This window comes from Hemiscyllium ocellatum, chromosome 42 (genome assembly GCF_020745735.1).
Source record: "Hemiscyllium ocellatum isolate sHemOce1 chromosome 42, sHemOce1.pat.X.cur, whole genome shotgun sequence".
NCBI classification, from domain to species: domain Eukaryota; kingdom Metazoa; phylum Chordata; class Chondrichthyes; order Orectolobiformes; family Hemiscylliidae; genus Hemiscyllium; species Hemiscyllium ocellatum.
The window spans coordinates 33,284,491-33,305,888 of record NC_083442.1 but is presented as its reverse complement, the minus strand read 5'-3'; the positions used below and the strand labels follow the sequence as shown (position 1 = coordinate 33,305,888).

The window sequence follows — 21,398 nt, the reverse complement described above, 5'->3', positions numbered from 1 at the left end:
AGAGAAACCAAGTTCTGGGATAAATTAGCAGATCTCAACTTAGGGCATTATTGGTCCAGATAGTAAAGAGGTAAAGTAATGTAGCCAGCACTTCCAGTGACTCCCATGGGAAAGTTTGCATTTCAGGTGAGGACAAAATTGGGTTTAACTGTATGCCTGCTTACAGCCAGATAGCCTGTCCTTACTGAGCACTGATGCTTGCAAGATCCCAGAGGGCTGAGGTACCCATTAAACTACCACAGCAAGAATCAACAGGACTAACCGTGGATATTGGTGAATGAGAGGTAGGGTGGATAAGGAAGGTCGTTTTTATGTTGATGTGGGTATGTGTGCATGTGCACGAGAGACTGAGTTATGCAGTGCACAGTGTCAATGTATTGGGTGTTGGGGAGACATGCAGTGGTGTGTGTGTGTGTGTGTGTGTGTGTGTGTGTGTGTATATATATGATGCGCAGTATGTGTATGCACCTGTAGAGATTGGGATGGCACCCGGTGTGTCTGTGGATGCTTTGACCCTGTGCTTGTTACTTTCTTAACCTGTGGAATGGGTAGTGTGGTATGTGGTCAGCAGGACTGGCAAGGAAGTTTGCAGGGAGTGGGAACATGAGAGTCTTGTGATGAGTTACATGTATGTGCACATGTGATACCAGTGCTGTTTGTATCCAAGTGTGAGCATATAAATGCCCTCATCTGTAGGGTGAGTGGCTGATGAGCATCTGGTGGGATGGTGTGTATTTGTGAGGCAAGTGTGTGTTTGTGTGCTGCAGTGTACACTCGTGCTTAGTGTTGGTGTAGTGCCGTATCTGTGGTATAGTGTCCATGCAGATTGTAAGCTGAGAAATGTGTATGAAGTTTCAATGTGTAGTACCTGTAGTATTTTTATGCTAGTGTACGTATGTAATTATTCCATGCCTGTGGGTTATAAATAGATGGTTATACTTGCCCATTTGCTGTTATACATTTCTTCATGTTCATCGTTTTCTCCATTCCCATTGCTCCTCTTCAGCACATTGGCTTTCTGTCAAGGCTGCACTCCATGTTACAGGCACTCTCAGCTTCCATCCTTTGCAGGACCAGCACCCATGAGGTAACCTTTTAGAGAGGAGGCCAGGTCAAAGTGTAATCTGTAAATTAACTTTGACCACCTCTGTACTGTGAGTGATAGCTGCAGTATGAAATGTAGCTCGTAGTTGTCGCTGTCTATCTGTGTGAACGCTCTATAAACTGTCTTGTTTCATTCATTAACCAGGAGCTCATCTGGGCTTGTGTGGTTAAATCAGCCAGGGTTGCAGTCTTCTAATCTCTGCTGTTCAGGAACTTCCTGAAAAGTATGTGAGAGAGACTGATAAGAACATTAGAGTCTAGATTAGAGTGGTGCTGGAAAAGCACCGCAGGTCAGACAGCATCCGAGGAGCAGGAAAATCGATGTTTCGGGCAAGAGCCCTTCATCAAGAATGAGAGCTCTCATTCCGGATGAAGGGCTTTTGCCCAAAATGTCGATTTTTCTGCTCCTCGGATGCTGCCTAACCTGCTGTGCTTTTCCAGCACCACTCTGATCTCCAGCATCTGCAGTCTTCACTTTCGCCTGATAACATTAGTTGGCTTAGCTGTGATCTAGACTAAGCGTGTTCACATCTTAAGACTTTCTAATTGATCAGTGGGCACAGCTGACCCAGAATAATGAGCCATTAATGAGGTGAAAACACTAACAAAAATTGAGCACCTCACAGTACATTCTGTAAGTGTCAAGCTGTTTATATGTTGTCTCAGTGCACACTGCTTCTTATCCACTTCTGACTCCCTGCTGCCCATGTCTTTGGGCATTGGAGTTGATGGAGCACGTTAGATGAGATCCAGGCAAGGAAGCTACAGAAGAACAAAGGGATTTTTCAGAGGGGTTATTTAGGGGTAGATCTGCAATAGTACTATGTTACTGCTTGTTCTCTGGCCCAGAGCATCATTAGTGAGTAGATCCATCAGTGCTCAAAGTAAGGTTCTGAACTGGTCTGTGTTATGGCACAATGCCTGACAACAATAAATCTGCCTTATATACTGAACAGTTCTTTCAACTAGATCATGCTAGTCCGAGTCCATGCTATGTCGTTTAGTTTCTATTGAGTATGCCCTACTTTGAGTCAAATTCCGGCCTAATAAAGTACCCATTCTCTTTGATTGGAACTGACTGGTTTTCTGTTCTGGTACTTGATTTGTTCAAAAGGCAGATGTATTTGTTTCTCTCAATACCACAATAGGTAACATGGTCTTAGTCTGTTATTGCTTGGCCTACTATAATTCATTCTGTGTCCTTTTGAGCTGAGGGAAGGTTAAACTTCAGCTGTGTCTTCTCCTCTTGAACTCTGTCCTATGTATTGTATGTGGATATTGAATGAAGGCGAGATTGGTGGTGGCCATATTTAAAAGTCTTTTGGCATTTATTTGAGTGTTAACTATGTCTGTGAGCCATGTTGTGACTCATCAGACCTGCCCATCTAGACATCAAAATTTCAGCTATTCCATCCCCCCTCATTTATCTCTCACTGTCTGGTTTGTCCTGTTTAAAGCTTTGGAAATTCATACATGTAGATTCTTGGTGGTGTTTCCTCATTTAAGAGGTAAAGCTTAATATCAGAACTCTGACATCTTGGTGTCAGCAGCTTGTAGATCTGAAAATTGATGGGAGCACAATTAACTTTTATTTTATAAGTTGCCTGCCCTGATACTTTGGCTTGAGTAAAACTGTCCCAAATCCATCTTGAAGTCCAAAGCTTAGGCCTGGACTCATGCTCAGATGACCAAGTGAATGATTTAACCCACGGAACCATTTGTCTCCCGAGAGACCTGCACTGATGGACTAAGGGGGGGGGGGGGGGATTTGTTGAAGCACTTGCGAAATGTTAAGTCTCTCAGGTTTACTTTTATATCAGCCTCTTGTGTAACCAGGTAACCTCAGATCAACAGCAAACTGAGGCTTGCTTATTTCTATTTCTACAGGTTCAGGATAGTCAGCCTGTGAGCTTTCCCTCCCTGCTAAGTCACATGACCTCGATGCACCTGAACCATGAGGTTCTGGCGATGCCAGTTACTCCAAGGCCACAGACTGTTCCACCCATCAGAAGCTGGCGTCCACTTGCAGCTCCTATACCCTGTGACTTCCACATGCTTAATATGAGGACCTTACAGTCTGAGGTGAGAGGTTATGGTGGATTGGCAACAGCCGTCAGTGCTGCAACTTAACTAATTCCTCTTTTTTTCCAATAGCACTGAGCAGTGTTGGTTCTGCAGATTGGAAATTTGGAGATTTTGTCCTCCTAAAGTGCAGTTACATTCAACACCAGACCCTGGCTATCTGGGTTTGTGACTTTGTGATTTTGTCAAGTGCTGTTAACCTCTGCAGCAGTGGAACCAAATTGACTTCAATTTTGTAACAGATCTCAGGCTGCTGTGAATTGAAATGTGAGTTAGTTGCTGTCTGATTCTCTGTCATTTATGTTGCAGGTGATTTCTGCTCCTGGGTTAGAGTTGGCGCTAATTCTTCATCGGAAAGGATTTGATTGTGGGCTGGAGGCCAAGAACTTGGGTTTCAATTGCAGTACCACCCAGGGCAAGGTATGAAACACCTGATACTGAGCTTTTCACTCTACTTTAGGTAATATTTGTTTTTATGACATGGGTTGGTTAAGATTTAGATTCGATTAGATTAGATTAGACTTACAGTGTGGAAACAGGCCCTTCGGCCCAACAAGTCCACACCGACCCGCCGAAGCGCAACCCACCCATACGTTTACCCCTTACCTAACACTACGGGCAATTTAGAATGGCCAATTCACCTGACCCACACATCTTTGGACTGTGGGAGGAAACCGGAGCACCCGGAGGAAACCCACGCAGACACGGGGAGAACGTGCAAACTCCACACAGTCAGTCGCCTGAGTCGGGAAGTTTTATTTAGTTTTATGCATGGAGGCCATTCAGACCATTAAATCTGTGACTGCCCTCTGTAGCAATCCAGTGTGTCTCATTCTCTCCTCCATTCTCCCTTGTCCTCTCAGCCTAATAAGGGTACTGGAGTTGAGAAAAAGAATTAACCAGAGCTTTCTGCTCCCCACATGTCAGTTCTGCTACTTAAAAATGGGATCCATGGGATTTCGGCTGACAACAACATCTCCAGTGCATGTGTCTCAGCTTGACATGAAATTGCTGGGTGGGTGCTGGTCCTGTCATGAAGAATAGAGAGAGAATTTTTGAGGGAGTCTTGCAACTTAAAACCTTACCAATACATTTTGTTTGGTTCATGTCACTCAATATAATTTCTGACTGGATGCAACCTCACATGCCTCTTCTCTTTCTGCTGCAGCTATCACTGGAGGGTCTCTTTCAGGGCTTGGATATTCAGAGCGTGCAACCAGTGTCTTTGTCCCTCCTGTACCCCACTGAGCCCTTCAACAACAGCTTCGTCTCCATGAGGCCGATGGAGATTTCCACATTCCGCATCCGGCTGGTTTGAATAACAGTCCAGCGCTTCCATACTTAAAGCTAGGAAATAAGATACCAACCAGCTGCAGCACAAACTGTTGGTCCTTCAATCCATAAACCCCTAGGGGAGGGAGGATGACGGAGTGGTGGGGCTGATGTGGTTAGCGCTACAAAACGTGGAACTGAGGACAAATTTACTGGCATCTGAATTTGTGACTCATGGGTCAGATTGCATGTGCAGTGAAAGCACAGCAGTGAAACCCCATTATCAATGCACTTTTAAAAGAAAAAAAGGTGTAGATACAATTTGTGCATATACCACTACAATGTATGAGAGTTTTATAAGCAACCCTGATTTCATTGTCAACTCAACCTTAAAAATGACAAAATAGAATCTTTGGCATCTGAAAGGAGCAGGGGCTTTGCTTGTAACGCAAAAACCAAGCAATCCAGAACAAAGATGAGTGTGAATGTAACACTGTTGTGCAAAGGCTTTGAGGCAGTCTGCATATTCATAATCATTCAATGGCCAAGTCTGCAAACCAACCTGAGCAGGCAAAGAAAACCTGTGTTCTGATCTGACTAATATGCAGTTAAAAATCACAACAAGGCTGGCAATGGACTTCTCAATGAAGAATCATTACACTTGAAAGCAAGACAGGGTGGTCTTTTTAAAGTATTTTTTCTGTTGCAGATAGATGTAACAGCAACTGAACTTAAACTCCTTATTAGCCAGAGACTCTTGCTTTCTCATATATTTTGTGTAAATATCTTGGAGCCAATACAATATGCCGTTAACATTAGTTATTACTTTCAAGAATTGTCCCCTGAGATTTGACTGAACCTGTACCTGTTCTGGGACACTTAAACACGTTGGCTTCATTCATACACATTTCTTAGGGTATGTGTGCAATAATCTCTCGTTTTGCTGCGTGTTCTGAACTTAGTGGCGGAAAGAATCACTTTGAAATATTCGCATTGGAGAGTAATAATCTGCAGAAATGTGAATGGAGACCAAAGTAGAAAATGCAACCACTGACCTGATTGAGGGAATGCAAGTTGGTGTTCTGGAATGGCTGTGCCACTGCTATCAAAGTTCTCCAACTGAAACATTCTTTCAGAATGTTGAAGGATTCACTTTGTGTGCTTTCAGCATTTCTATGTCTGGTTTTCAACATTCAGGCATTCTTCTTTTAGTGCAATGTGATCAATTCATCTCTCTTGTCCTTGTGCAGTAGCCCTGAAATCAACATTTCTGAAGGTCTGCCTTTTACAACAAAAGGGATTTGAATGTTTTGGAAGTGATCAGTTGGTTGTCTTAAAAAGAATGTTGACAGCTACCGTGGAACATTTGGATAACTGACTGTTGGAAATTCCTAACATAAAATGAAGAAAAATCCTGCGAACATTTTGGAAATATCATGGAAATAATTAGACCTGAAATTAAAACTACTGTTGAATTGTTTTTTTTTTGCATTGTAAATTTATCATGTTCTGAGTAAAACATCAGTGTCAAAACACACCTGTGTATTCTTGAAATTAATTTAATCCAGCAATGTGAAACAACTTTTTCCATGCACTGATCATAACTGTTAATTAAGGTTAGTAGTAGGTGTGAGCAGTTGTGACATACCTACTCGAGCTATGGGGAAAATACCAATGAGCCAGGGACTCAGTCCCTCCAGGATGTTTAGGGGACATACTGAGTTATATAGCACTGTGGTGGTACATGAGAAAAGGGGCAGCAGGGCTGTCACAGGTATAGCATGCAGGTTATGAATTAAGATTGGGCTACCAAGGTCTTGTGGCACTGGTAGTGCTCTAGCATTGGGCTAGGTAGGTGGTTCAAATCCCATCTGCACCAGAACTGTGTCATGACATCTCTGAATAAGTTGATTAGGGAAATACCTGCAATTATATGCTGCCATGACACTGTGCATTCAATGTATACACCTTTGCAGACTGTTTGCTATTGTCATTTGTTCTTATTGTGACATCCTTTAGTTTGTAAGGATTATTTTGCAGAAATCTAAAACTGTGTTTAATAGTATATGCTCCTGACCTACATCAGGTTCACCTTTGTTCCATATGTAAAAGGTTTTGTTATACTGATTAGACCTGGAATGTCTTCAGCTTGTGCCCTACTGCGTTGAGATTGAAGAATTGTCCACTTGTCAGATATCAAAATTTCTGTTAAGAGGGGGAGAAAAACCCAACTGCTGTAAATTCTAAATTCAAAGTCATCAAATAAAACATTACAGAAACTGACCTCTGTTGTAAATTGTAAGTTTCTGTTCCGTGTGCACGTTTGGAGGTCCAAAGAGCAACTACTTGAATGTAAAAGTGAATTACTGCAGGTGCTGGAACTCTAATGAAACCAGAAAATACTGGGAATATTCAGCATGTTGGGCAGCTCCTGTGCAGAGGGAGACAGCTAAATGTTACAATTGCTGATGAAAGGTTACTGACCACTTTCTCCATAGAGGTTGCCTGATCTGTTGAGCATTGACAGCATTTTGTTTTTGTTGTCTTTGGAGTAAGTTATCATGCAGTTCTTTTACATACCAGTTACTTATCCCCTCCACTTTTTGTTACACATGTCAGGAAAGGGGCTGAGCGGTATCCCAATCTATTCTCTGTTAGCTGACACCAAGTGCAGCCCAACTATTGTTTCCCCCGCCCCCCCCTTATTTCCCATAATGGAAGGGTGGAGGAAATCAGCTGGCATTGCTTGTGCTCGTTATCCAGCAACCTATTGAAATCTAGCTATTTGCTTGTCGAGCAAAAATGGGGTTCAGTTTAATTGCACCACTTCCACTGCAAGCATTGGTGAATGAACACAGTAGTATTAGCATAGTGGTAATGTCACTGTTCTAATAATCTAGGAGCCCTGGGGACCATCTTTCATCATTTATATAAATGGTTTGGATATGAGCATAAAAGGTATGGTTAGTAAATTTGCAGATGACACTAAAATTGGAGGTGTAGTGGACAGCAAAGAAGGTCACCTCAGATTACAACAGGATCTTGACCAAATGGGCCAATGGGCTGGGAAGTAGCAGATGGAGTTTAATTTAGATAAAGCAAGGTGCTGCATTTTGGGAAAGCAAATCTTAGCAGGACTTCTACACTTAATGGTAAGGTATTAGGGAGTGTTGCTGAACAAAGAGACCTTGGAGTGCAGATTCATACCTCCTTGAAAGTAGAGCCACAGGTAGACAGGATAGTGAAGAAGGCGTTTGGTATGCTTTCCTTTATTGGTCATGTTGGGGGGACATGTTGCAGCTGTACAGGACATTGGTTAGGCCACTGTTAGAATATTGCATGCAATTCTGGTTTCTCACCTGTCAGAGAGAGGTTGTGAAACTTGAAAGTGTTCAGAAAAGATTTACAAGGATGTTGCTAGGGTTGGAGGATCTGAGCTACAGGGAGAGGCTGAATAGGCTGGGCTGTTTTCCCTGGAGCATCCGAGGCTGAAGAGCAATCTTTATAGAGGTTTATAAAATTAGGAGGGGCATGGATAGGATAAATAGAACGTCTTTTTCCCTGGGGTGGAGGGAGTCCAGAACTAGAGAGCATAGGTTTAGGGTGAGAGGGGAAAGATATAAAAGAGACCAAAGGGGCAACATTTTCACGCAGAGGCTGGTACGTGCATGGAATGAGCTGCCAGACGAAGTAGTGGAGGCTGGTACAATTGTAACATTTAAAAGGCAGCTGGATGAGTATATGAATGGGAAGGGTTTGGAAGGATATGGGCTGGGTGTAGGCAGGTGAGACTAGATTGGGTTGGGATATTTAGTCGGCATGGATGCATTGGACCGAAGGGTCTGTTTCTGTGTTGTACTTCTCTGACTCAATAACATGGGTTCATCAAACCTCTCACGCGTACCCATATCAGGTGCTCAATGAATTTGTTAAAAATCTGGAGTTGAAAGTGTGACAATTTTCATTGATCATCATAAAAGCCTATCCCATTCAATGGTATCCTTAGTGAAGGAAATCTGCTATCTTTGCCTAGTCTGTTCTACATGTGACTACAGTCTTGCAGTGACGTGTTTGACTCTTAACTGTCCTCTGAAATGGCCTAGAAACCCACTCAGTTCAGGGGACGCTTAAAAATGGGAAATGAATGCTAGCCTTGCCAGTGAAACCCACATCTCGCAAAAGAATGAATAGGTGAAAAATTGAAGAGAGCATAAATCTAGTTTGCTAATGTTTCTTTTATTGGTGAATATTCAGGCATAAACTGATTTTTGCTGACTGCTTTATGCTTTTGTAATTGTCATCTAGAAAATTAATATCCATTTTTAATGTTTGCAGTAAGCAAATCAAGAACCAGTGTAGTACCAGATTAATATTAATGGATGCTGCCTGAAATATTTCTCAGCGTCGAGATGATTGCCAGCTTCTTGTTCTTAATCCCTCGTGATTTATTGGGCATAACAGACAGTAGTTTAATCAACTCAATGTTGGAACAGATCCCCATGCAAACTTAAAAACAGAACATCAGCATTGTGTACTATATGCGTCAGTGCTGATATATTGGCTAAAATTTCATCCATCTCTCTGACGTGTAACCATGTTCACTGCATATCGATGAGCAGCAGAACCCGGGATGGTGATATCCCTGATTAGTGGCCCTGATTGAGCCCTTAACTCAATAAATTCCAGCATTTATGTTGGGATAGTACTGCTCATTTTGAGCAGCACTTGACTGTTTTGCACCTCTACCCATAAATATCGACACCATACAACTGGTGGTGTTTTACAGCAATCGAGCAAATGCCAATAGGAATAGATTTTAGCTTTTTGTAAATCTTATTTGGAATCTATTCTCTGAAAACACCACTAGCTCCTGTCCATTGATGCCTGACCTATTGAATATTTCCTCCAGCAATTTGTTTTATTGCTCCTGAATGGCTTTGCATCTCCCTCTTCCCATATTCAATGATGCTTATTTCTCTTGGGATGATTCTTCTGATAGCCTAGCTGCATCTTCCACCCATTATTTTCAGTCTCTGTTCACACTGTTATTAGCTGAGAGACTTATCCAACTCTTTTAAAAAGTGAAGAAACTTACTTTGCACATGTTCAAATCCCAAGTGTTGCTACACCCCCACACAGACATGCACACAAACCACTGTTATCTCCATTGCTTTTGTTGAATGGGGAAATTTAGGAATGCAGGTTGATAAACAGCCACCTCCATGAGAATTTTGTTTTGGATTCATTCATAGGTTAGGTTTTCTCTGTCAAAGCTGGAATCTATTACCCTTCCTCTTGACAAGATTGAGATGAGCCTCTCTATGTGAATTCCTGCAGTCTGTACAGTGCAGGTATGATCTCGATGCTCCAGCATTTTGATCCAGTGGTGATGTAGGAATGCTGGTATTGTTCTATGTCCAAAGATTTGTGAAGTTTGCTGTATGCATATTTCTTTACAATTTTCTCCATTGTGTGCACCATTACTGACCCAGGAAATTCCCTATTTTTAGCAGCTACTGAGTTACCTGATATAAGGGGCCTACAGGGTTGAATGGCTTATTGGGAGGGAACAAATCACTTAGGTTTCCTAGTCTACTTCCTATGTGGGAGCGTGTGTTTGCTGAGGACAATAAGGTACTGAAAGATGTGGTAACCAGGTATTAGAGGTTTACAGTCATTGGCAAGTGATACAGAAGCAGCATGAATTATTTTTAACACTGCATTTGTTCAGAGTGGAGGCTTCGATAGATTTGGAGAAAATAGTTTTTACACCAAGTTATTACAATCTGGACAACATTGCCTGAAATAGCAGCAGAAGCAGGTTTAGCAGTAACTGCTTCCCTATCCGGGCTCCAGAATGATTGAACATTTCGTAAGAGTGAGGGATTGGCTATTTAAGACCGAGTTGAGAAATCTGTCCCCGAGACTGAATTTTTTTGAACCATTTAGTCTAGAGGACAATGAGTACTCAGTCACTTAGTATTTTCAAAACCAAAATTGCTGAGCTTTTTGGGTACTAAAATAATCTAGAACTTATGAGATGGCACAAGTGCTTGTGCAAACGATCAGCCATGACCATTGGATGGTGGAGCAGGCTTGAGGAGTAGTGCGGGCTACTTTTCCTATTATGTACTTGCTTTCAAAAGGGAATTTGATAAGGACTTGAAGGGAAGCAAAGTTACAAAGGCACAAGGAAAGAGTATGCTTGTGTAGCAAATAGTCACGACAGGAATAGTGGGCTGAGTGGCCTGCAGTAGTGTATCTTTTCTGTTGCGTTAATAGGGTTGGCCTTTGCTGTACTGCCAAGATGGAATATCCTGATGCTCACTGTCTTGCATCGTCTATCAATGATTACCATTTGGGTAAACATCTGGAGAATCTGCCCAGTGAGAACAGCAGTGAAGTTGGGAATTTCCTGGGTCAGTAATGGGGCACACAATGGAGAAAACTGTAAAGAAATATGCATACAGCAAACTTCACATCAGACAGCAGTGTCTGATGTGTGGAGGAAAGATCCACGATGATGGAAGTCTTCTAGGAAAAGAAACCACTTCCGAAATCAAATCTTGATTTGATTGTTTTGATTTATTGTCATGTGTACCTAAGTACAGCGTAAAGCTTTGTTTGCAAGCATTACAGGCAGATCATAGTAAGCAAGGACATACAGATCATAGGGGGCTTTGACAGAGTGAGGCATACAGGGTTACAGCTGCAAAGGAGGTTCACAAAGCAAGATCAACATTAACAAGATCAACATTATTTGAAGTAAGTCAATTCATCAGTCTAATAGCAGGGAAGAAGCTGTTCTTGGACCTGCTGGTGCTTGTGTTCACACCTCTGTATCTTCTGCCTGGCAGAAGGGGTTGTCAGAGAGCATTACAGGGTGGGAAGGGTCTTGAATGATGTTGGCAGCTTTTCTGCAGCAACGAGATGTGCAAATGGAGTCCATGGATGGGAGGTTGGCCTTGTGATGGTCTGTGCTGTGCACACAACTTTCTGTAGTTTCTTACGGTCGTGGGCAGAACAGTTGCCATACCACACACCCGGCTAGTATGCTTTCCATGGTGCACCTCTTAATGTCTTTCCTTCAAACTTATCTTGGAGCAGCTGAGCGCTGGTTCAGAGCTGACTGGAGACTTGGAGCAGAGAGGGGATGGCTGTTGGACTGGGGTCTGGTGTGGTTGGTCAGAAAACATGTGGAGCCCTGTGCTGAGCTGCTAAAAAGCAATGTTTGTTTGAAATTTTTTACCTGACTCTAATGTCAATCGTTTAACGATATCTTATATCTAACTTACTTTTTAAACTCTGTAAAGTAATGCAACTACTTTTTATTCCACTTATGTATCCAAGATTTGTACTAGATACTTATAACTAAAGATCAGAGGCAAACTTTGTAAAGGCTTTTCGCTGTACTTCTACAATGGAGTACAACTGACAATAAAGGACATTCTATTCTGTTGTGACTTTGTAGCTTTGCTTCCATTCAAGTCCTTATCCATTCCCTTTTGAAAGTGAGTACATAAGAAGTAGCCATGATTTGGAGGTGACAGTGTTGAACTGGGGTGGACAAAGTTAAAAATCACACAACGTCAGGTTATAGTCCAACAGGTTTATTTAGAAACACTAGCTTTCGAAGCACTGCTTCTTCCTCCAGAAACCTTTGAAAGTTAGTGTTTCCAAATAAACCTATTGGACTATAACCTGACGTGTGATTTTTTTAAACATAAGAAGTAGGAACAGTAGCCCATACAACTTCTCAAATCCTAGCAAATGATCCAGCATTTGCTCAAAATAACTAACAATATAAAGGAGGTAGTCATCTGTGATATTTTGTTTGAACCTGCAGTTAAAAGAAATACATAACATAAATCTAATTTCTCTGTTGTAAAGCAGCAGCTATACTGTGAACCATTTTAACTTATAAATTGGGTCATTGCAATGGATTATGCAGACATTTAATAATGAGCTGAAATTCTCTCAGAAAAATAAAGGATGTGGGTTTCTAAAGAGTACTTGTGTGTGTTACATAGAATCTACATATGTAAGTGGACTATTCAGTCCAAACAATTCGTGCCAGTGTTAATACACAACAAAAGATTCTGTCCACACATTATTACCTCCCTCAACAGTCCCTTATCTCTCTATTCCTTTCTGTATGTATTTCATTTCCTTTTCATGACCTGTTAGTGATGTTTTCCTTTTTGTTGTACTTGGTCACAAGTGGAAATATCTGTACCTTTGCTTTATTGAACCCTTCCACAACTTTAAAAACCCATGGGAGACTGATTAGCAAGGTTAGATCTCATGGAATACAGGGAGAACTAGCCATTTGGATACAGAACTGGCTGAAAGGTAGAAGACAGAGGGTGGTGGTGAAGGGTTGTTTTTCAGACTGGAGGCCTGTGACTAGTGGAGTGCCACAAGGATCGGTGCTGTGTTATCTACTTTTTGTCATTTACATAAATAATTTGGATGCGAGCATAAGAGATACAGTTAGTAATTTTGCAGGTGACACTAAAATTGGAGGTGTAGTGGACAGCGAAGAGGGTTACCTCAGATTGCAACAGGATCTGGACCAGAATGGGCCAATGGGCTGAGAAATGGCAGATGGAGTTTAATTCAGATAAATGTGAAGTAATGCATTTTTGGAAAGCAAGTCTTAGCAGGACTTATACACTTAATGGTAAGGTCCTAAGGAGTATTGCTGAACAATGAGAGCTTGGAATGCAGGTTCCTCGCTCCTTGAAAGTGGAGTTGCAGGTAGATGGGATAGTGAAGAAGACGTTTGGTATGCTTTCCTTTATTGGTCAGAGTATTGAGTACAGGAGTTGGGAGGTCATGTTGCAGCTGTACAGGATGTTGGTTAGGCCACTGTTGGAATATTACATGCAATTCTGGTCTCCTTCCTATTGGAAAGATGTTGTGAAACTTGAAAGGGTTCAGAAAAGATTTACAAGGATGTTGCCAGGGTTGGAGGATTTGAGCTATCGGAAGAGGCTGAACAGCTGGGGCTGTTTTCCCTGGAGTGTCAGAGGCTGAGGGGTGACCTTCTATTTATGAGGGGCATGAATAGAGTAAATAGGCAAAGTCTTTTCCCTGGGGTCAGGAGTCCAGAACTGGAGGGCATAGGTTTAGGGTGAGAGGGGGAAGATATAAAAGAGATCTAAGGGGCAACTTTTTCACACAGAGGGTGGTATGTGTATGGAATGAGCTGCCAGAGGAAGTGATGGAGGCTGGTACAATTGCAACATTTAAGAGGCATTTGAATGGGTATATGAATAGGAAGGGTTTGGAGGGATATGGGCCGGGTGCTGGCAGGTGGGATTAGATTGGGTTGGGATATCTGGTCAGCATGGATGGGTTGGACCGAAGGGTCTGTTTCCATGCTGTACAGCTCTATGACTTCAGGTGTCAGGTTTTCTTTTCAATGACCTGCCACATTGTTTAACAATTCAACATGTTTTATCATATCAGAGTCAACTTGGCAGCACTTTTGATTCAAGTTTCACACCAAGACTTGAATATCACAGTCTATCCTGACACTCTGCATTAGCACTGAGGAAGTGTTGCTATGTTATCTGTCTTTCGAAAGAGACATTAAACAGCAATCTTTTCTGTCTCCTCAAGTAAATGTCAGAGATACCATTATACTATTTTGAAGAGTAGAGGAATAATCCAGGATCCACATCATTATTCCTCAACATAGACTAGTCATTATCTTTGTTATTTGTGGGAATCTAATGTGCTCAAATTGCCATGTTTTCTACATCACAATTAGTCAACCTCAAAAGTGAACCATTGGCTGTGGAGTGATTTTAGATGAATGGTGTTGGTGGAAAGCATGATATAAATACTGATTTTATTTTCTTTATTAATGAATTTCTTTCTGAAGTGTAATTATTTGTAAAACAAACAGCACCCATTCTTCATTAGTGACAACTCACTGAAAACAATGTGATGAATAACCAGGCAGCCTTTTGTTGGTGCTCATTGTGGGAGGGCCATTGAACCAGGAGAACATTGCTCTTCACATTTGTTTTCAGCAGGTAGGCAATTTGTGGAATTGTTTACAGCACAGGACTGTTGATGGCTGGGTTGTTAAGTATGTACAAAGCTGAAATAGACAACTTTTTAGTCAGAATAAAAACCAAATGACTGCAGTTGTTGTAAATCAGAAACAAGAAAAGAAATTGCAGAAAAACTCAGCAGGTCTGGCAGCATCTGTGCAGAGAAATCAGAATTAATCTTTCTGGTCCAATAACTCTGGACTGCTTCCAATGCCAGTCTATCTTTCCTTAGATAAGAGGCCCAAAGCCTTTCACAACAGTCCAACTTCTGCCTTGTATAGTTTTAGCAAGATTTCTCTATTTGCTGATCCAAACACAGGTAGCAACAAACCATTGGGCGGGTGCAGGACAGATCAATGACAAGACATCTGAGTTATGAATCAGAAATATCACCCAGGGTCCCCATTCCTGATTAATTTACACTGAGGCACCTCTCATTTGCTGGAAAGTATGATACTGAGTGCCTGAAGAAAGGGATCATCTGGGCTGGAAGGGAGGGAGTGACTGATGCTTGTGAAATTGATGGAGAGAAGTGGAACTACAGAATGGTGGGTTTGACTTTTATTGAAGTTGAATCCCCACTTTGTAGCTGAAGGATAAGAAAATGTGAGGCTGAGGTAGAGGCTGTCTCAATTCTTTCATTGAAGACATCTGTCTCCTTGATGGGTGCAATGTATCCATGCATTTACCAGTGTGAAGGGGCCCATCAGAGAGACAGGGTTGGAATGAACGTGTTCCCTGGCCAACATTTCATTCTTGGGCTTACTGAGGCTCAGTGCAATCTGGAAGAACAGCATCTTATTATCCACTTGGGGACTCCTATAGCCGTCAGGGCTCAATATTGAGTTCAATCGTTTTAGATAAACACAGAAAGAACCGAAAATGATGTAAGCCACAGCGAAAACCGAACCAAAGCAGATTGGCAGGTCTGGCAGCATCTGTGAATAACTTTGATTTCTCTCCACAGAGGCTGCCGGACCTGCTGAGCTTTTCCAGCAATTTCTGCTTTTGGGTCAATAATTTCAGACCCTGATGTTTACTCACTCGTACATCCCTGGCCCTGTCATCACACGGGCTGCCTTCAATGCAGCTAATTCATTTTCCCTCACTGATAGTCCCCATTAGCAGCTTTTCCACCTCCCAGGCTCACCATTTGTCCAACAGCTGTCTCCACTCTCTCTCTATGGGCTGTATCTGCACCTATCACTTACCCCCTTCTCTCAGCCCAACTTCCCACTCCCAGTTTTATACCAATCTTAACTTGGCTACAGCAGTTCTGAAGAAGCATCACTGGATCTGAAACGTTAACTTTATATCTCTCTCCACAGATGCTGCCAGATTTGCAGCAAAAAGTAGATTTGTTCATGGAAAGGATTGGGACATTGCTGGCTGAGAGGCGTCGCTGTGTAATAGCTGACAAGGGAGTAATTAAACAGAAAGGTGATAGGAACGCACCCTCCCGGAGGGCTCTTTCAACTGAACATCACGATAAATTAAAAACAAAATTGCCCAGCCTCTTTGCACGGTGCGCGCAGTTGGATCAGTGATCTGGACCCAGAACAGCAAATCGAAACAAGCTCCAAGGGGGCAGAAACAGTGCGCATCTGCAGAATTCAGAAATTGCACATTTCCAGAGTTAAGGCCGAGTGTGAGAAAATGGAAAGGTGATGTTCAGTTACGTGGAGCAGTGCTGAGACAAACAAAGCCATCGAATAAAAACCAAAATGCGTTTTCTCAGGTGGATGGTGCTGAGCAGAGCTGCAGGTAAGTTCCACCTCTGCTGAAATCGCCAGCACATGTCATTTCACCCCCTCTGCTCCCTCTTGGGTGTCTTTCTTCATCACCCTAGACATGAATTAGGTGAATTTTGTCCATATCTGTTCGATGACACGGCAAGAACCCGTGTCTTGATTTAAGTTTTCAGTTTCACTGTAAAATATTAAACCTTTAACTGGAGTGACGGGGATCACCGTGACCCTAAGGTCTATTTAAAACAAAATCCTGGGGAGGCTTTGTCAGGGTTCGAACCAAAGGCTGCCCAGAAAATATCTATGGTCTAAAATGTCCATTCCTGATCCCGGGATTCTGCTGGGAGATAATCTTGGATGTGGAAAGTGGTGGGGGCTGTGATGTTTCTCAAGTCGAATAACATCCACCACGCTCGCATTCCTTTGTAATGAATGGTCAGTTGAAATTGGCTTTGTCCTAAATTTTAAATTTTAATTCCTTTAACTTCCCCTCATATTCTTCAGTGAACTAAATCTTTTCATTTGGAAATCCCAACTCATATACAATCCAAATGCACAAATGCTTTTCTTTCCCCTCTGGGTTATTCTATTTATATTTCTGAAAAAACATAATTAACTTTCCTTATTGCTGCTGTTTGGCACCAGAGATCTCTTCAGCAGCTGATTCTGAAATGAACTCTGTTACAGTGGGAATTTCACCCAATCTGAATCAGGTTAATCGAGGTCTATTTTTAAAATGGTTTTAGGGTTTGGCTTTGTGTCAGGACTTTCAAACTTAAATAGTGATAGGTTCAGATGGCATGGTAATTGTGACCTGCTTGGTTTACTTACAAAAGATACATTCCTTCTCAAGTAATTCTCAGGTTCCTGTTCGCATTAACAATGGAAATTGCTGATGTAAACACGTCCTACCGTATAAAAGTCGACCCCAGGGGAGATGTTACAGTTCCAGGTGGTTTGTGTGTGTGTGTGTGTGTGTGTGTGTGTCGGGAATGGGGGGGAGGAGTGGCGTCTATAACTACAATATTTAAACAAGTAGTTTCTATTAGAAAAGTCAGAATTTACAGTTGAAACAATAATTTATATTAACATAAATATTAAAAATAAAGATAGATCAAAAGACTTTAAAGTGAATTATATCTACATGCCCTGGTCTAATGATGTATTGATCCCTCACCTCAACACTTACAGACTGTAAGGAATAACGTGAGAGACCAACAAGTGATATACCACTGCTTTTCAAACCTGTTGTGACTGTGGCCAGACATCAAGGCTTGAGAACTGTTGTGATCACCTCAGTAAGAACTGAGGCAGTGGGGTCAGGAGGCAATGAGGGTAAAGGCTGATTTAAAAAGGGGGCCAGACTAGTTAAACACACAAGTTATAACTCGGTCAGAGCCCCCCATAGCACCCATTGCTGCCTCAGAGTTCAGGACACCAACATTTCAATTTGAAACCTCACTTGGGTTCCCAACCCCCATTTTTGGAAAATTCTGCTGTAAACTAAAATTATCATTGGTCTGGAATGTAATAGAAAGCTCTATAGACCCTGCATCATAAGTAAAACACATGATTCCCTTTCACTCCCATTTTCCCCAAGTTATACTATTTACTTGAGTACATTCTCTGGACATGAGCCTTCTCCTTCTCTCCCAACATCCATTTTTTTCATGTAAACTGAAACTGTGATTATTGAAAGTCTATTTTACTAGGTTGGAAGGGAAAAAACTCTCTTTTCAATGTTTTTTTCTCTCTTCCTCAATCTCCTTCAGATGTTCCTCCTCCTTCCTGATCTTCCCCCATTTTTTTACACCCCATCCCCACCTTTCTCAGAATTCTATTTTCATCCCTCTCTCTCTCTTTGTATCTCTTTGCTCCTCTCCTTCTCTTTGTCTGTATGACTTTGGTCAGTGGGAGCATCTGGCCAAATAAGGGATAGCAGCAACAAGCAAAAACTGAAGAGGTGAGACTTTGGACAGGAATTGTTGGTGTAACAAAAACAGAAGTTGCTGGAAAATCTCAGCAAGTCTGGCAGCATTTATGGAGAGAAATCAGAGTTAACGTTTTATAACGGTAGAACTGAAGAATAGAACTAGTTCTGAAGAAGGATCACTGGACCTGAAACATTAACTTTTGATTTCTCTCCACATATGTTGTCAGACCTGCTGAGCTTTTCCAACAATTTCTGTTTTTGTTTCAGGTTTCCAGCATCTGCAGTTCTTTCGGACTTTTTCAATTAAATGGTGTACTTTGTTTTAAGGCACCAGCAAGATCCTTTAGGATGACAATTAGAGATCCAGGCTTTGGATGTCGCCATGTCACGTTTCTGTCAACTCCTGACTTCAGTGCTGCTGTGTGAATTACTGAGAACAGGTATGTGAAAAAAGAACTGAAAACAAAATATGCTGGAGATCACAGTGGGTCAGGCAGCATCCATTGAGAGAGGGTCATACAGTCATAGAGTCCTACAGCAGAAACAGGCCCTTTGGCCCAAATGGTCCTTGCTAACCAAAATGTCCATCCACAGTAATCCCATTTCCCTGCACTTGGCCCATATCCTTCTAAACCTTTCCTATTTGTCCAAATTCCTTTTAAATGTTGTTAATGCACCCACCTCAACCACTTCTCCTGGCAGCTCATTCCATATGTGTACCACACTCAGTGTAAAAAAAAGTTGCCCCTCAGGTTCCCTTTTATTCTTTCCCCTCTATCCTTAAACTGATGACCTCTAATCCTTGATTCTCCAGCCCTGTGAAAGAAAGACTGAGAGCAAGCTAACGTTTTGAGTCTAGGTGACTCTTCATCAGAGCTGGTGGATGTTGCCTGACCCACTGTCGATTTCCAGAACGTTTTGTTTTCAGCACAGATTCCAGCATTGGCAGTAATTTGTTCCTCCCTAATGTAAAGAAAGAAATTGCATGTGTATAGAACCTTCAGCAACCTCAGGTTCCAATGTGCTGTCCAGACAATAAGAACTGTGACAATGGAGCTGCGACAGTGCAGCAGCTAATTTCCACAGAACAAACTCTCAACCAGATAATCTGTTTTAGTAAAGTTCATTAAGGGGAGGTACAGGCCTGTGTTTTAATCCAGAAAGGCAGATAGATCTGCACCAATCTTTACACAGTTTTATCTGTATTTACAGAGTTCCATGTTGTAAGCAGGCAGCTTCTAACAGAACAAATACAGTTTCAGTCCGTGTCAACAGGGATCTAGGTAAATCATCAGTCAATGACCACCAATTGCATTTAATTAAACATAGTTAATACACAGTTAAGCATCAGGATCCTGGTCAGAACTTCTTTACTTTTGTTTAGATGGCCTCATGAGATCTTTTACTGTTTAACTGAGAATGTAATCAGGGTTTCAGTTAATGTCTCCACCTTACAGATGACTCTCTCATTGTGCACTGGGAGTGTTAATCCAGACTCTAACCTCCTGACTCAAAGTAAGAGCATGACCCATAGAGCCATGTGTGGCACTTGCTGTCCTGCTCCCCTCTGTCCATTTGTTGATACTGTTAGTTTGGTAACGAGTCAGGACAAAATAGGGCCATTGCTGAATTCCTTGACAAGTCAGAAATTTGTTGCTACTTGCTGTCTATTCTATTGCATTGAAAAGAGTTGCTTGGGTAAAATACTAGAGTAGGACAGTGCACAAACTGGGGCAACGTGTTAAGGAAGGGAGGTTTTCGAAGAAGCAGGAAAAGAACAAAATTAAGTTTTATTCCTGACTATTTATGGATTATCAAACTATATCTGCCATCTGGTGGCCCTGTTTTCTGAAAATATTCACAGTCCTCAGTATGTTGTGTTATTGTTCTGCATCCCAGTTACACTGTGCCTCTGTTGATGCCATAACATGATGACTTGACAATAACCTCTTGCTCTTCAGTTTCTGCTTCTAAGTACAGGATCTGTGAGCCGTACCTGGACACTGCAAAAAAGTACCATTCTGGATTCTACTGTCCGCGGCTTAATGAAGATCAGGGACAAACCCACTGTTGTCGTCAAAGCAACCAAACCTTGAAATATTGCTGCAATGAGACTGAATTTCAGAGCACAATGAAAATGAACAAGTCAGCTCAGACCAGGAGCTCTGTGTACGTATGAAAATGGGACCAGTGTAACTGCAGGTGAGGGGGGAATAGGGCAGGTTAGCAGGACAGCTGTTGAACTAGTGATCACTTTGACATGGGGTGTCCTCATTGGGGGGACAATGGACCTCCCACAGAGCCAGTTGAAAGGAAAATGGGTTTTCTTAAATTTAATGATTGGCAAGTGAGGTGTAACAATAGTGGGCTAGAGGATGATCATTGTGTTGATGGGGACAGCCAATTGCTGACAGAAAAACAGAGATTGCTGGGAAAGTTCAGTGGGTCTGACAACATCTGTGGACAGAAATTAGAGTTAATGCTTCGGGTTTAGTGACCCTCAGAATGGCAGCCGGAGACAGCAAATGGTGGAATTCAGTCAATGTTCCCATTTCTGGATGGTGCCCTGTAAACCTTGAGATGTGTGTTGGGCATGGAAGTGTGAGGAGGGAAGGAACTATCTGTAATCCTGGAGCATAGACTTTCAAATATCTTGCCTTTATTGCCATAGCTGAGGTCACTGGATAAAGCACAGACCAGAGCAAACCCCTCTACCTTCCAGGGGTAAGAGTAGCAATTGCAGGATTGTCTTCAGTTCTCTGCACAAAGGCAGGTCCAATGCCGAGTGCCATGATCTCCATCATGGGCAGATCCAATATCCAGCCCAGGCTGGAACTGGGAATGAGCCCTGTGCTGTTGACACTGAGCTGACTGGTACCAGCCAACTGGATGCCCCAAGAGACCTGAGCCTTTGTAACAACATACACCTTCACATGTTGCACTCTGGATGGTGCTGGTGGAGGCTGCAATGATTTTTCCGTCACACAGCTGACCAAGAATCTCTCCCACTTTTACCCCCCCAAAACAGCGGTGTGAATTGTAAGGACTTGCAAGTTGATCCTCAACCTACTTGTGTGTGTCATAAACACAACATCCTTGGCCATCAAGTCTTGGAATGGGACTTGAACCTGAAGTTTCTGGCTCAGCGATAGGAAGGCTACCATTGCAACATAAGATCTCCAACATTGCACT

At 42.2% G+C, this 21,398-nt stretch overlaps 1 protein-coding gene across 1 annotated transcript in view; it reads left to right on the top strand.

The window, feature by feature from the left end:
- man2a2 (mannosidase, alpha, class 2A, member 2) overlaps positions 1-6,741 on the top strand; it is a 37,612-nt gene extending 30,871 nt beyond the window's left edge. The window contains exons 20-22 of the mRNA XM_060853537.1: positions 2,992-3,186; positions 3,496-3,606; positions 4,355-6,741. Coding sequence (XP_060709520.1) covers positions 2,992-3,186; positions 3,496-3,606; positions 4,355-4,504 — 456 coding nt within the window. The 3' untranslated portion in view covers positions 4,505-6,741. The remainder of the gene's footprint in view (positions 1-2,991; positions 3,187-3,495; positions 3,607-4,354) is intronic.
- The last annotated feature ends 14,657 nt before the right edge of the window (positions 6,742-21,398 follow it).